The sequence below is a fragment of the Pseudopipra pipra genome, chromosome 6, assembly GCF_036250125.1.
Source record: "Pseudopipra pipra isolate bDixPip1 chromosome 6, bDixPip1.hap1, whole genome shotgun sequence".
Taxonomy (NCBI): Eukaryota; Metazoa; Chordata; class Aves; order Passeriformes; family Pipridae; genus Pseudopipra; species Pseudopipra pipra.
Window position 1 is genome coordinate 9363344 of NC_087554.1, and position 14245 is coordinate 9377588.

A 14245-nucleotide genomic window follows, 5' to 3' on the forward strand; every position below is an offset into this window, starting at 1 on the left:
TTTTTTCACTTAAAGCTTTAATTTTGTGGTCTTACCAATAAACTGTTATGTCAATCTTATGTCGGTTTTGAATAGGATCACAGCAATTGCTGCTGGAAAAACATTCTGTGCAAACAAATCTCTTACTGCCTTTGCACAACTTCTTGTTGTGTGTATTTTATATGGCCATTTAGGAATGCTGATTCGATGTCAAAATTGTGCTGTGGAATTTGTGTACCTTTAGACTATTTGACAAGCACCTTGGTGAAATCCTAGGATTATATTTCATTGATCTCGTTCATTTATGAGATTTAGTTAATATCAGGCAATCCCTGAGAAAACATTAAACAAATTTGTAACCCAAGCCAAGCAAATGAAGAGAAAGCACACAGTGATAAACTGGAATTTGTAACACTATTTAGGAATAAAAAGTCATGCAAGTCACGCAGAGAACAGTGTCTTAACCAACACAAGAGCTTTACATACCCTAAAACCTACCTAGACTATGTAGAACACACAACCTGGGAGGAAAAAAAGCCACTAAAAGCTCATAACAGCTTCAAAAACCAGTGAGACCCTGTTACAAATACATTTTCAGAGCATGGAGAATGTTATCACTACGTGAAGCCCTGACTGATCTCATTTAGGCCTCTTTTGTTGGTCCACATTCATAAACGTCAGAGTCAGACGTATAAAAGTTGGAGTGTAGTAAAATTAGTATAATCTGAGATTAATTCCCTTGTCTTTTAGCTGCCTTACTTTAAAGAATTGCCCAGAAAGTTTCTAAACACAGTATTAAAAATAATTAAGAGTATTTCAGAGAAGAATACATTAGCTGAGAATTATTCCTTTGTCTCAGGAGTCTTGGCAAAGAGACACCTTCCATCCTGAACGAGTGCCAGGTATGTTAATTAAGGAAAACCCGTGAAGCACAAAGGAAACTACACTGCAATATTAGGTTAAAAACTGCTTCAGATCCTCAATGCTAAGAACACTTCTTCTCTGGAAAAGCTAGGGTCTTAAACTGCTAGGTGTAAAAAAAAAAACTAAAACGACAGTGGTTTTTACCGTACAATTACTGAGCTGAATGATGGGTAACCCTCCTGGATATATTTACAAAAGAGAAAGATAATTTAGATTTTCAAAAGTACAGCTAGGATTTAAGCAATAGGCACTGATGTTTCCATTGTTTTTCAAGAAATTGAGTGTCTGACCCCTTCATGTTCCTTAAAATCTCCTCTTAAGCAGCAAAAAAGTAATCAAAAGAGGAATATATTTTTTCCTCAGGAATTGACAGCTTGAAATTTCTGCTGAATTCAGATAATCATATTCACAAAGATTGACTGATCTGCCCCAATATATCTTAAAGTTTAGTAATATGATTATTCAGAACAAATTAATTTTATTATTTTAATTGAATGTCTTTTGAAATTTGTTGGGTTCTAAATAAGGAAAAAATGCTTGTAATGCAAGATTTTAAATTGCTAATATTTGTTTCACTTCTTTCTAGCCAAACTTCCCCCAACAGATCAATGTGTGTATTACAATAATGCTGGTATATCTGAATAGTCATTTTAATAAAAAGAGAAGAATAAATAGGATAGAAATAAAAGGATTGAAATAAAACTTGTTTTATTTCAATAAGAACATGTTAAAAGAACTCTTCCAGTTAGAATTTCAGGTAAAACTCTTTCAGCCTCAAGTTAAAACAAATTACAGCCAGTTTGTTGGGAAAGGAGTTCATTTAATAGAACACCTGTCACATCCAGACAACCAACAACTTGATTATCTAAATAATTATATTATTGATCAGCAGTTCCTTTGTCCTGTCTGTGCCTGGTTGATGAGAAATTCCCACTTATTTTTCCTTTTTTATATGTGTTCTTATTTGAATCTTTTGAAGTCAGGTGAATCCAAATATATGTAGTACAGTTTGTGCTTTTGGACTCCGTAACTCCAACCTCATGTCTAGGCACATAAATTGATCTGCATTAGCTATTGATGTCTCTCACTGTTGGCTAATTTAGATATTTGATTTTTGTATAAAACTTAACAATGCAAATGGTAACTTAATAAACACAAGAAGGAAAATAAATTACTTCATTCCTTGTTTCAGGTGTAAACAGACAAAAAACCCACCTCTATCATTTCGGTATTTCACTTGCCTCATTTTTTGGTAAGTTTTTTCAACATCAGAATTTGAGAGGGTAAGGCTCAACCATTTATGCCAGAAAAAAACAAGTCACAGGCCTGCACTTTTGTACTCTCAGAGTTTGAATTGGATCATTATACATTTATCTTTGCTCTTGCAACCTCTCATACTGAACAGGAATCATGCTACATCTATGTAAAAATTCAACACTATTCAAATTCTTTTAGAACAATCTATGATTTTATTCAAATTCAATCTAAAAGCTTATGTTCAGTATATCTGTACTAAAAACCTGTGCTATAAAAATAGAGGCATAATTCTATTTCTTTTTTTTTTTTACTAGATAATCTACAAGGTGCTGTTATATTTTAGAGCTTTGATATTTTGGTTACGGTGATCTAAAAAATGTTACCCATTTAGTATCTTACCCTTACCAAAACAAGATTATACCCACACAGATTGTGCAATGTTCATTTTTGGAGAAATTTGGGCACTGTCCTGGGTAGCCTATACATGCCTGAACTCAGTGATCTGAAGGGTCCTTTCCCCAACAATTCTGTGATTCTGTTCACTAAAATAATCTGAAGACAAGAGAATTTATATTCCTGTCATACTATTCACTTGACATAAAGAGTGAGATTCTTCTTTTCTGTGTAACAGATCTACTTTAAAATGTAAGTTAAAAAATTAAAAATGGATCCAGCAATGACTCCATAATCAGAGTCTTTTTGATAAGAGGACTGAGTCCTTTTTGTCATCACACTGATTGTAATAAAATCTGTCACAGAGAAAAAGGTCATGCTCATATCTCCAGTCAGTCATAACAACTGATGATGTGATCCAGAGGTAGAAAACTCTTATTTCATTTGCTATTTCTGCATCATTTTTGACCTTGCAATTGCTACCAAAAAAAAAAAAAGTCAGAACAAATTACGCTGATGAGCATAAGAGATCAATAAGTTGAAAGTCAGTAGAGTAAAAAGAATTGAAACATGAAAACCTGGTCAAAAACTGACTAGTACATCAGCATATCTGTAAGACACGCCACGAGCAAGATATTCAGAGAGCCTCTGTGTCCCTGTCTTTACTGCACACCATGGCTGAGCACCTGGTGGTTGGAAATGCGTGGAAATAATGGCAGTGCCTTCTGAGTCTTCTAACAATGCAGTTACAGTCTCAATAGACAAAGAATTAAACGAAGTTCCCTAGTCTACTGTGTTTAATATGGGGCCAACCTGAAGATCTGTCCTCTTATTTTCTATCTATCAAAAGGCCTCCTTTACTAGTGTGTGAAAGCATATTGCAGAGGATGTGTTTATAAAAAATTAACTGTAAGTATATGCAATTGCACTGATTGGTTCCTTTAACCCATTTTAAAAACACGTGTTTTTAACAAAAAAAATGGAGGGTGAGTTTCTGTGGAACAAATTTTCCGTTATCAGCACTGTCCAGGCATTCTGACATGCTGGAATTTGGGAGCTCAGCTCTTACTGCAGCCATCAACACCTCAAGACATTTGGCTGGCATCGTGGTTGTGCCAGGAAAGACATCAGTGCAAGTCCCTGTGCCACGGGGGCCTTGCTTGTGTTCACGAGAGTCTCCCCTGCAGAGCATCAACAGCTTGTATCGATGCAGAGCAGGTACAGGGAGTAGATGTATTAGTCAACCACCAATGAAGTGGCCAGATGCTGATAGTGAGCATCCTCAGAAACAGGGCAAAGCCTTCACACTGAACTGATACCCTGCAACACTGCTGAAATGCCTGTGAACTGCTCAGCCTTGCCTGCACTCGGGTTCGGAGTTGCAGTTTAGAGTTAACATCAGGTACTGCTCTGGAAAACACATTGCTCTAATTCTTGTGAAAACAGAGTGAATTGAGAAGCAGCTGGATTTTTTGAGGCACACTTTCTGTGCTGCAGATCTCATTTTTTCTAAAGACAAACAAGTAAGGACTTACCCTGCTATCGTGTTACAAAGCAGAGGAAATCGCTGGCATCAGATACGAGTGCTGCTACCACATGAAAATACAGATAAACAGGCTTAGAAAACCTGAGACATCTGGAAAGATGGAGTAAAAATTATACAGAAAATACAGTATGAAACAGTACATATGGCTAATGGAAAAGCAGCTCCAGGATGCAGCCAAAAATCTCTTCACTTGGGACTGCACTCACCCCAGCTATTCACACTGGATCTGCCCAATGGTTGAAAATTGCCAAGCAGGGGTGGAGGATATGAAAATTACTGTGCAATGAAAAGTAATAGCTTAGAGCACTGCCCTTTAGCACACTTACTTCTTCTATAGAAGAAAAATACATGATGGTCCCTTTTTCGCCCACAGAACCAAAAACTTCTTTCTGACACATAGGAGTCAGGAAGAAGTAAAACCAAGATAATGAAAAAACAACCCCCTCTTATGCTGTGACTTGGCAAGTTACCTGAACTGTTTACTACCCAACTTCTCTGGAAGTAAGCTGTGAGATAAGGGTGTTACATTATCAAATGCAGAAGTATGTTATTAAAGCCCTCCAAACTCTCCAAATGAAAAGCAGTTCATGCTGTCCTCATGTATTTTTTTCTCATGATTTCAGTTCTTTAGAAGACTGTCCTTTGCTAAGGTCATCTTCAAGATTAGGGGACTGTTGGTCTGCCTTTCAAGTTGTTCCTCACATTCACACATCCTTGGCATTGGGCAGTCTCCAGCTCTCACTTTGTAATCCTCTGGCTGGTTCTGACAACTCCCAATTTCTCATTTCTTTCAATCCTGGATCATTTACTTGAATCAGTTCTTTGAAAAAAGAGGCCTTTTTGCAGACCTCTGATGTGTTTCTTCCTTCTTCTCCAGGGAATCCAAGACAAATTGCTTTATTCTGAAGGTCTTCTTTCACTACTGCACCCTAGATCCTCGGCTTTTTAATCAAACAGAGAGGTTGTGCTCTGCCTCCACTGCCAGACTTGTTTACCAATAAATATTCAAAAATTATCAAGAAAGACCATTCTACTTTCTCCCAAATTGCCTTTTATGCATGGGAGGAATTTCTTTAATTAATTTCAGCTCTGAAACTCTTTGCTGTAATTCCAAACAGCTGCTGTGCTGTCCCCACTCTTAATGAGCTTTGTCTTCATATGACTTGGAGAAGGACAGAAAGGGCCATGCTGTCTAAAATTGTTTGAAATAGGTTTTCAGCATGCAAAATAAACTGGACAGCTCCCATGTGAAATGGATTGTAGTGTCACTCCCCCCTCTGAGGAAATTTAATCTGTCTGGCTAGTGAGAATGAGACTCACAGCAGGGACAGAAGGTATTGACTTTTCCACTTTTTTTAAAAAAAAAATATTCTTTTTTTTTCTCCTTCAAATGGACTGGGGCTGTTTCATCTGAATTGTCATTCTTAAATAATTGCCTTGGTAGAAGCAGTACGTTTCAACCTCATGCCATCTTTTGAAAATTTAGACTAGCTGTTGGCTTAGAGAGATGCAGCCTGACATTCTGAACCTACACACAGTGTGAAAAATTGCTTTGATCAGCTTGTGCTTATGATTTAAGGCAGTAAAATAGAATTCTCACTAATTGTGTTTAAGGCATGATGTATTGTGTAATCCACAGAGAGACTCGTTTCAAAAACACTGTAACCATGAAAACAGCTGTTCCACTGAGTCATTTTCCCAACGTGCAACTTAAAACAAAGCAAAACAGAGCAAAAACCTGTCCCAGTTCTAACTTAGTTGTGTTGATGGAGTAGGATAATGCTGGAAATGTGGGGAAAAACAACAGAAAACTCATGTCCACATTCCTTTTTATACCAGAAGTTTGGAAACAGGAAAAAAGAGCCTTTGGAGTTTAAAAAAAAAACAAACAGAAAAATCTCAGTTTCTAGGAGATATTGGTATCCTAATTAAATTGTGAATAGCAAGGCATAGTCAAAATAATTTGCAAAGATGGCAATGAGTCTGAAATTAGAAAGAAAGGAATTAAAATAATAAAGATATACCAGTTGAATATCTAAAAAAATTCAGGTCATATATGTGCTTTTGTACATATTTTCATGGTGTTCAACTAGAATACAGTCTCTAGAAGAGAATGTAGTAAGATCTGGTAAAGCAGGTGGAGGAAAAAATTGCACTAGATAAAAGGCAAAAAAAAAGGCAAAACATACTGCAGGCACAGATCTTTCATCAGTAGAAAGCTGAGTGAGCAAGTGAATAACCCTTTAATAAATTTAGAATGACCTTTCAAACACCCAGCTTTTAGAGGGAAAATATAAGCCAAGTTCTATCAAGGTAAGCCTTAAACTGAATTCCAAACAAATTTCCTTGGGGGGAGGGCGCGGGAGGTAGAACTTTTAATATGTTTGTATGTCATGACTGTTGCAGGGCCCAGAATTTAATTTTTGTGGATCTGCAGTCCAGAGATCTTTTACTTCCCATATTGACGCTTCGGAGATGCAGAGCTCCAGAGGGCACAGAGAAGTGACATGGCTCTGTTTTTCTTGTTTGCAGATATCTCAATAAGCTTGCTCTCCTTAGTTGTCACAGCCTGTGGTCTTGCTCTGTTTGGTGTCTCTCTGTTCGTCTCCTGGAAGCTGTGTTGGATCCCTTGGCGAGAGCGTGGTCTGCCGTTTGGGAACAAAGACAACAAGCAGGAATCGCTGAACTACACAGACACAGAGACCAATGACCGTGACTACAGTGAGGATTATCTGGGTCAGCCTACAGCCTATCCAGAGTCCTCCATGAAGATCAGCCACACCTCCCCTGATATTCCGTTAGACACCCAGGCGGGAACGAAGGAGAACTGCGTCCACAATGCGCGAATGCATCGGCAGATCACTGAACCAACCTCTTCTGCTCGGTCAGTAACTCCAGTTTCTCTCTGATATTAATGAATACAGATACAGTCCAAAAAGGACAGCTTGATTATTCAATACAGTGATCTGATAAAAATGTATCATCTGCTCGCCACATTCTTTTAAAGAAAAGAATCACACAAACCTTATTCTTTGAGGTGCACAAACCTCATAGATTGAAAGGACAGGATCACAATCCTGTTCCACTCTTCTATAAACTACTGTCTCATTTGTGCTTCTCCCTCAGAAGCTGGATAACATAGAGCACTATGTGTCTCTTAAAAGCACCAGAACAGCCTAGATTTAGCTTGTAAAGCATATTCATTTGCACTTAGCACTGATGCTGAGCACTCAGTAATATCTCCTCAAAGATTTTTAAAACAACCAAAGAAGAAAAGTAGGGCAAGCTAATGAAACACTTGCAAGAGTTAGAAATAGGATTAAAAATCATAGATTTTAGCCACAGTCATGACTGTGGAGGGAAATGGAACTGAATAAGAGTCAGTGAAATCTCCAGGGGAACTGCAGAACCAGTACACGAGGGAAGAGGAAAGGGAGAGGGTGAGAGTATGTGCAGGGGCAGGTGATAAAAGGATTATGTTTCATACAGTAAGAAAAAGGATCAGCATGTGAAGAGCCAGTAAATATCTGAGTCAAAGCAGATGCACTTCAGCTGGAGAAGGTACAGCACTAGCCCAGTGGCTCTTTGCTAGCCTCCCTTCTGGCCATCTGGGAGAGCAAATTTAACGAAGACTCTTGCCTGCAGGCACACCTGAAACATGGGTGAGATGACAACAGCCAGTTCAGTAATTGCCAGTTGTCCAGAACAGGTCTCAGAAAGAATTTGAGACATTTCCAGAGAATTACAAATGCTAATGTCAACCTGTAAAAGAACTTGCCTCAGCATCCTATGTGCAAAGACAAGGTCTTCTCTCCTGTGCAGATCTTTCTTCTGGCCACGTTCCCAGGCTGGCCCTCTCCAGCAGGTGTCACAATGGCTCTCTGCTCCCAAGGGATCCTTGTCCGGGTCCCACCCCTGCTCGATGCCATTTGCTGGCCCTCGCTTTTGCCCAGATCTTCTCCAAAAGACTCTTTCACTGAGCAAGAGGGCCCTGCCTTCCTTACCCTGCATCCTTCAGCAGAGACATCACCCTTGTCTCTGCTGCTTTATACCATAACTGGGGAGCCAGCTGTGGTTTTTCTCTGTGGCCACAGAGACCAGGCAGCTACCCCTGCTACAGTCCCTGCTAAGATGTCTCTGAAGTGCCCTCCTTTTAATTCCTCCACAGGATATTCTGCATCTGTCACTGCAATGAGGAGCTTAAGGGTTGAAAAAAATACTTATTTTTTGGTTACATGACGATATTTTATCCTGGAAATGACTAATGTATAGCTCTAAGATTATGTATTTATTATGCAACAAGAGAAAAAAAATTAGGGTAGTACAGAAGAGGCTGTTCCTGTTTTAAGCATGCGTAGACAGGTATTTACAAGGAATGAATGAACAGTGGTAGCAGAGGAGCTATTGCTGATTAGATTCAATATAAATAGCTTTGGACTAATCCTCTGCTAGCATTTTCCATGTGCTCTTTCTGTGTTCAACCACAGCTCATGGTACACCAATAACTGAGTGACTGCTCAATATGAATAGGACAAGAAAATGGAACCCCACTCAGATAAGATTAGGATTTTACATAATCCATCTTTCACATCCCCTCACCCCAACGGGATTTGCAAATTTGATTTCTGTTACCATTCACCAGGGAGAAATTTCAGTCACAATAAGTGAGGGACTCCAGGTAATAAATTTCACTGGACTGAAAATAAAAGCAACTTTTCATCCTCAAGTAATGAAACTAAAGGAGCTTTTCAGCCAAAGTACCACAGAGCTCGTTACATCAGGTATGAGAGGAAAAAACCAAACAATTGTTGGGGTGGTCAACAAACCATTTCAGGCCAGAACAGCTCACTTGTTAATTGTAGAAATCAACAAGTAATTAAAATGCAGAGATGTCAGGAAGTGTTCTCTGAACCAGAAATCAGCAAGCTCATTTGACCCTGCTGCCATTTGCATAATGCAACTCATTTTGTAGGCATTAATTTACAGGATTCAGTCAAAAATGGCTAGTGATAAAAATAGCTACAGTTCTTATGCCACACCATACTTGCCAATAAGATATAGATCCTTTGGATTTGCAGTGGCTGTGAATTTCCATTTGGTCACCTTCTTCAGCCAGGTTGGGTTTCAGATATGGAAGCAGAAATGAAGTGACATTAGCACTGAGGGTCAGCTCTGTGAGAACTGTTGGGTCTCACGCTTTATCCCTTCATGGATTAAAGATCTGACCCCGCCGTACGTTACAGAAACACGTCAAATGAGAGCGGGGTCTTCCATGTGTGTGTGCAGGGACTCTTATCATCCTCAACACGTCTGTTTAAACTCTTTCATTTCCACTTAAGGCACAATTCGATCCGAAGACAGCTCAACCTCTCCAACCCGGACTTCAACATCCAGCAGGTTCAGAAACAGGAGCAGCTGACGGGGATCGGCCGCATTAAGCCAGAGCTGTACAAGCAAAGATCAGTGGACACGGACGATGGCCGGAGGAGTAACAGCAAGGCGTGTGGAAAACTGAACTTTATTCTCAAATATGATTGTGATTTAGAGCAGCTGATAGTGAAGATTCACAAGGCCATCAACCTGCCAGCAAAGGACTTCTCCGGAACTTCAGATCCGTACGTGAAGATATATCTGCTTCCTGACAGGAAAACAAAACACCAGACTAAAGTGCACAGAAAGACCCTAAATCCAGTATTTGATGAAGTTTTTTTATTTACTGTTCCATACAATGATCTGAACACAAGGAAACTCCATTTCTCTGTATATGACTTTGACAGATTCTCCAGGCATGACTTGATTGGCCAAGTGGTAGTGGATAATTTTTTAGATTTGGCAGATTTTCCCAGGGAATGTAATATTTGGAAGGATATTGAATATGTCACCAATGTAAGTATCACAGTTTTTCTTTTTGCATTTTTTTTGTTTCTGATTTCATTTCCTTGACGTGATTATAACTGAAATTGTCTGTTAAATTTACGAAGGAAAATATTCTCTCTCTTTCTCAGGCTTTGACCTTAATCCAAGGAAAATGACAGTACATTTTCAGTCCTAATTTCTTGTTCTTTGGATATATTAAAGCATGTTTTATGTAGGATATAGTGGGTTTAGTCATTGTGCTGATGATAGGGTAGTAATGCTGAAGGATGTTCTTCTCTTAATCTTACTTAATCTAAAACTTATTCAAGGAAATACTACTCCTCTTACTTTGCCTATTTTTCTGTGTTCTGCATGATTTTTCATGTAAATTACACCATACTAATTAGCTAGAACTGCAGATTCAACATTCTTTATGTAGTGATTTTCAATCCTTCAAAAGACTATATTCTTATAAATTCAGACAACCCCCCCCAGCTATAATCCAGTCAAAGAGAGTTCAGACAATACTGTTCCATGAAAGCAGTGAAACACCCTGAATTGGTTTAACTCTTTGTTTGGCATCGTTTTGTTCTTAGGGGAATGGGAAACTTGTAAAGTAAGTCTCTTTTTCTGTTATCCCAAAGTCTCTGGTATCAAATTCTGAGCAGGAGTCAAACAGTGATTAGATACAAAACCACAGAAATTACTTCTGAAAAGGAAATCTTCTCAGAGCAGGAGCCAACCTCCTTCTAATACCACTGGAAATGAATCCTGCCCATCCTCCAGAGAACAGACCTTCAGTGAGAATGATACATTACAGAAATCCACAGAGGTGAAGGTACCAGTGCCAAGTGTCAGTAAATAGTTCATTTGCTATGTCAAACCACACTCAAATAGAGTGCACATTTTAGAGTCAAATGAACCAAACATCATTAACAGTAAGATCAAAGTGTAACTTTGTTAGACCTCAGTTCAAGAAAGCATTTAAGAATATGCTTAGCTGAGAATAAGAAGCCATTAAAAAGTAAAGGATGTTCTGAGACAAATAACTTTCCTGAATTCAACTCCTCATCATATACCTCTGTGGTCTGGTACTATGCCTGTGTTACAGACCAAATTGCTTAAATCCATTTTTTTGTTTGGAATTTCTTTTTGAAAATGGATATTTCCCTTGTTTTAAGGTGATTTCTCAGCCTTCTTGGTCAGTGTGTGGAATGTGCACTCACTGCACAGTCCTGTCCCACACAAGGATGGAAATGCAGCAGCAGCACGAGCAGCTCCTCACTCGGGATACAGGCAGGGCCTTGGTGTCAGAGAGGAGGAACCTGGCTTTTGTGTGAGGAGTTATTGCTTTTCAACCACAAGGGAAGAGTAAGGATGTGACAGAGCAGTTGACAGTCATTCCAAGTGAAAGACTATCTTCATGCAGCATTAAGTGTCTCAAGATCAACTTCATTTTTCACTGTAAACTGAAAGCTGAATGCACAGACACTCTGATATGTACCAGTCCTTTTGCCCTGCTTTGACTCAGGCAGAAGGTTTGCTCTGGTATTTTCTTTAGAATCACTTCTCCTTCCAAATTTCAAAAGCGATGCAGCATGTCATTTGTATTCAGATTTTCTGTAATCTCCGAAATTAAATTCAGGACTGAAACATGAGTCATTTATTAATTCCTACTGATACTAATTCCTGTGAGAAGCGTAACCCTGTTTATCCAAACAGAACACACGACCTGCCATCTAGACTTGTCACTGGGTTTCCAGCTAGCAGAGACCTTTTCAAAGCAAGTGACTCACAGTACATAGGAGACACATCCAATTTCGGGTAATGTGAGTTCTGAGATAAAAGTATCAGATAAATGAAAGTGTGGAGTACTCAGCTTACCAATTAACATTTCCAAAATTTCAAAGGTTAGAACTCACTCCGTAAAGTTATGAGAAACCCTCCACGCATCATTTAAGAAACCAAGTTTCAGCCCATTTCCTTGTCTGTGTAGCTCAGATATCTCTCAGAGTGACAGCAGAAGCTGAATCCTGCGGGCTACTCGTGAAGCTGCTGCAGTGGATACTCCTGTGGCTGCACTCCAAGCCAGCAGGCAGCATTGGTGAACCCCAGAAAGAAATTTCGGCAAAGTTTTGAGCACCATGGGGAGGTTTATGGTTGCAAACCAAAACTGTATCAAGAATCACAGGTTTTCAATGATTTTATATTTGAATGCCTTGTTGTTTCAAATAATAATAATCCTGGAGAACAGACAAATTCTGGACAAAATTACTGAAGGAAATTCAGTTAATGTAGATCAACAAAGAGTGCACACAGGAAGGATAAACCAAGGAAAGATGAGACAAAGGGAAGCTCCACACAAACTACACATGACAAGTTTGACATAATTCTGAAGAGTACATTCATTTCAATTCCTCCTGCATCTTATTGCACTGCATAACCAGTGAGCCCAAAGGCCTTTATTTTACATTCTTCATTTTATTATGTTCTAATCCAATTTGACACAGTAATATAAAAGAATGTATCGAATCCTTCTCTGCCCAGCAAAAAATGTCCTACTTCAAGTGAGCACTGCAGATTATGCCTGAAATGTCAGATTTACTGCAAACAATGCCATTAAACTGACCTATTATACCATGTGCTTTCTTCTGTTTTCTAATAACACTGAAAGATTTTTTTTTAATCCCAAACCAGCAGTTTTCATTCCTTAGACAATAACATCTGTTACCATCCCAGAGTTAAAGAGAAATTATTTCATAACACAGACGCATGTCAGCATAAATTTTTTTTACATGCTTAAAAGCAATCTGCTGCCAAACATGAATCTCCAATATCAAAATGATTGTTCTTCTAATCCCAGGTCCTCTGAACATAAAATCTCTCTCCTGTAACACTGACACTTTCTCCAAGCAGAAAAAAAAGGCATCAATGGGCTGTATAATGGGAGAAATAATTAAGTGGATCAACTGTAGATGAACATGATATGAACTAGATAAGCTTTTTGAATATCTACCAGTCAGATTACACTGGTTTCTGGTTTATCAAGAAAAAAAAAAAAAAAAGATGCTTTTTATTTTTAGCCTGTGTTTCTCTTGTTGCCATGTTTTGTTTAAGAGCATCTAAAACATAATCAGGTTTGGGGTGGGGTTTTTTGTTTGCTTTTGTAATTTTCATGGACTGATGGCATGTTTGAAGAGAAAAAAAGTGGTTAATATTTCCTTGGTTACCACCTTCAAACTCAGAAAAAAAAAAAAAAAGCTTTGTCACAAAATAAAATGAAAAACTATGGAAGAAGAAGGTGTCAGATATGAAACAGGAAGGTGTCAGATAGTCTGTTTCAGATAAAGGAGAACCTTCTCTTTCAGAAGATGCCAAGAAGATCCACTGGTATAACTTGCTGTGCATCCAGAAAGGAAAATCCTTTTTGAAGAATTGCTTGTTAAACATCATCAGGCAGCTACAGGGCACAGAGGATTTCTGTGAGCTAGAAATCTAGCTCTGGTTCATACTGGATGTTTCAATTCTCAAAGTGCTCAGCCTTTGGCACTTACTAAGCAGGTGATCCTTCTAGAGAGGAGTATTTAAAAGTGGCCTCAACTTAGAGCAGGGGAGTAATCAGAGTAAGAAAGAACAATATAAATTTCTACTCTTAACTGGGCCAGCATTTTCCAAAATGACTGGTCATTTCAGGAGGCAATTTTCTGACTTTGTTATAGTACATATAGCTTCTACCACTGATCCTATTTTTTAGTTGTCAGATATAGTTATGTTTAATATCTAGGCATGGTACAGTGAAAACTGCTCTTTTTATGAATGTCTAACTTTATATATACACTTAAAAAACACCCCTTATTCATAACACCCCATTGGCACCTTTCTCTCATCTTACCTTGAGTTTGTGAATATTTCTGTGACATTCTTTCCTGAAAGGATATTTACAACTAGATTTGCAGTGATTATGTACCTAATATCCTCTAAAATGTAGCTGCCAGATTGACAGCTACAATTTATCCTTATCTGTGACTCCTTTGAGGCTCTTTGGGGTGTGCAACTTCTGTGAAGGCGTGAAGTAAATTGAAAGCTTGTTAAAGGTAGAAAGCAGTTGCTCACATTCAAGCCATGGTTTTTTCTTTACCTGCAAACAACTGGAGGACTAGGAAGGATTCAAAGGGTTACTCTGTTTTGAATATGACTATCTTGAAGTACTTCACTGGTTTCTAGCAAAGCATTGATGAGTGTAGCATCCAGCCCCCAAAGTTATAAAACAATAGATCGGGGTACGAAAGG

General features: G+C 38.5%; 1 protein-coding gene across 4 annotated transcripts in view; it reads left to right on the top strand.

Moving 5' to 3' along the window:
* Positions 1 to 14245, top strand: part of LOC135415488 (synaptotagmin-9) — a 70382-nt gene that overhangs the window by 25495 nt on the left and 30642 nt on the right. For all 4 annotated transcript variants that reach the window (XM_064657248.1, XM_064657247.1, XM_064657245.1 and 1 more), the window contains exons 2-3: positions 6632 to 6983; positions 9439 to 9985. In XM_064657248.1, coding sequence (XP_064513318.1) covers positions 6632 to 6983; positions 9439 to 9985 — 899 coding nt within the window. The remainder of the gene's footprint in view (positions 1 to 6631; positions 6984 to 9438; positions 9986 to 14245) is intronic.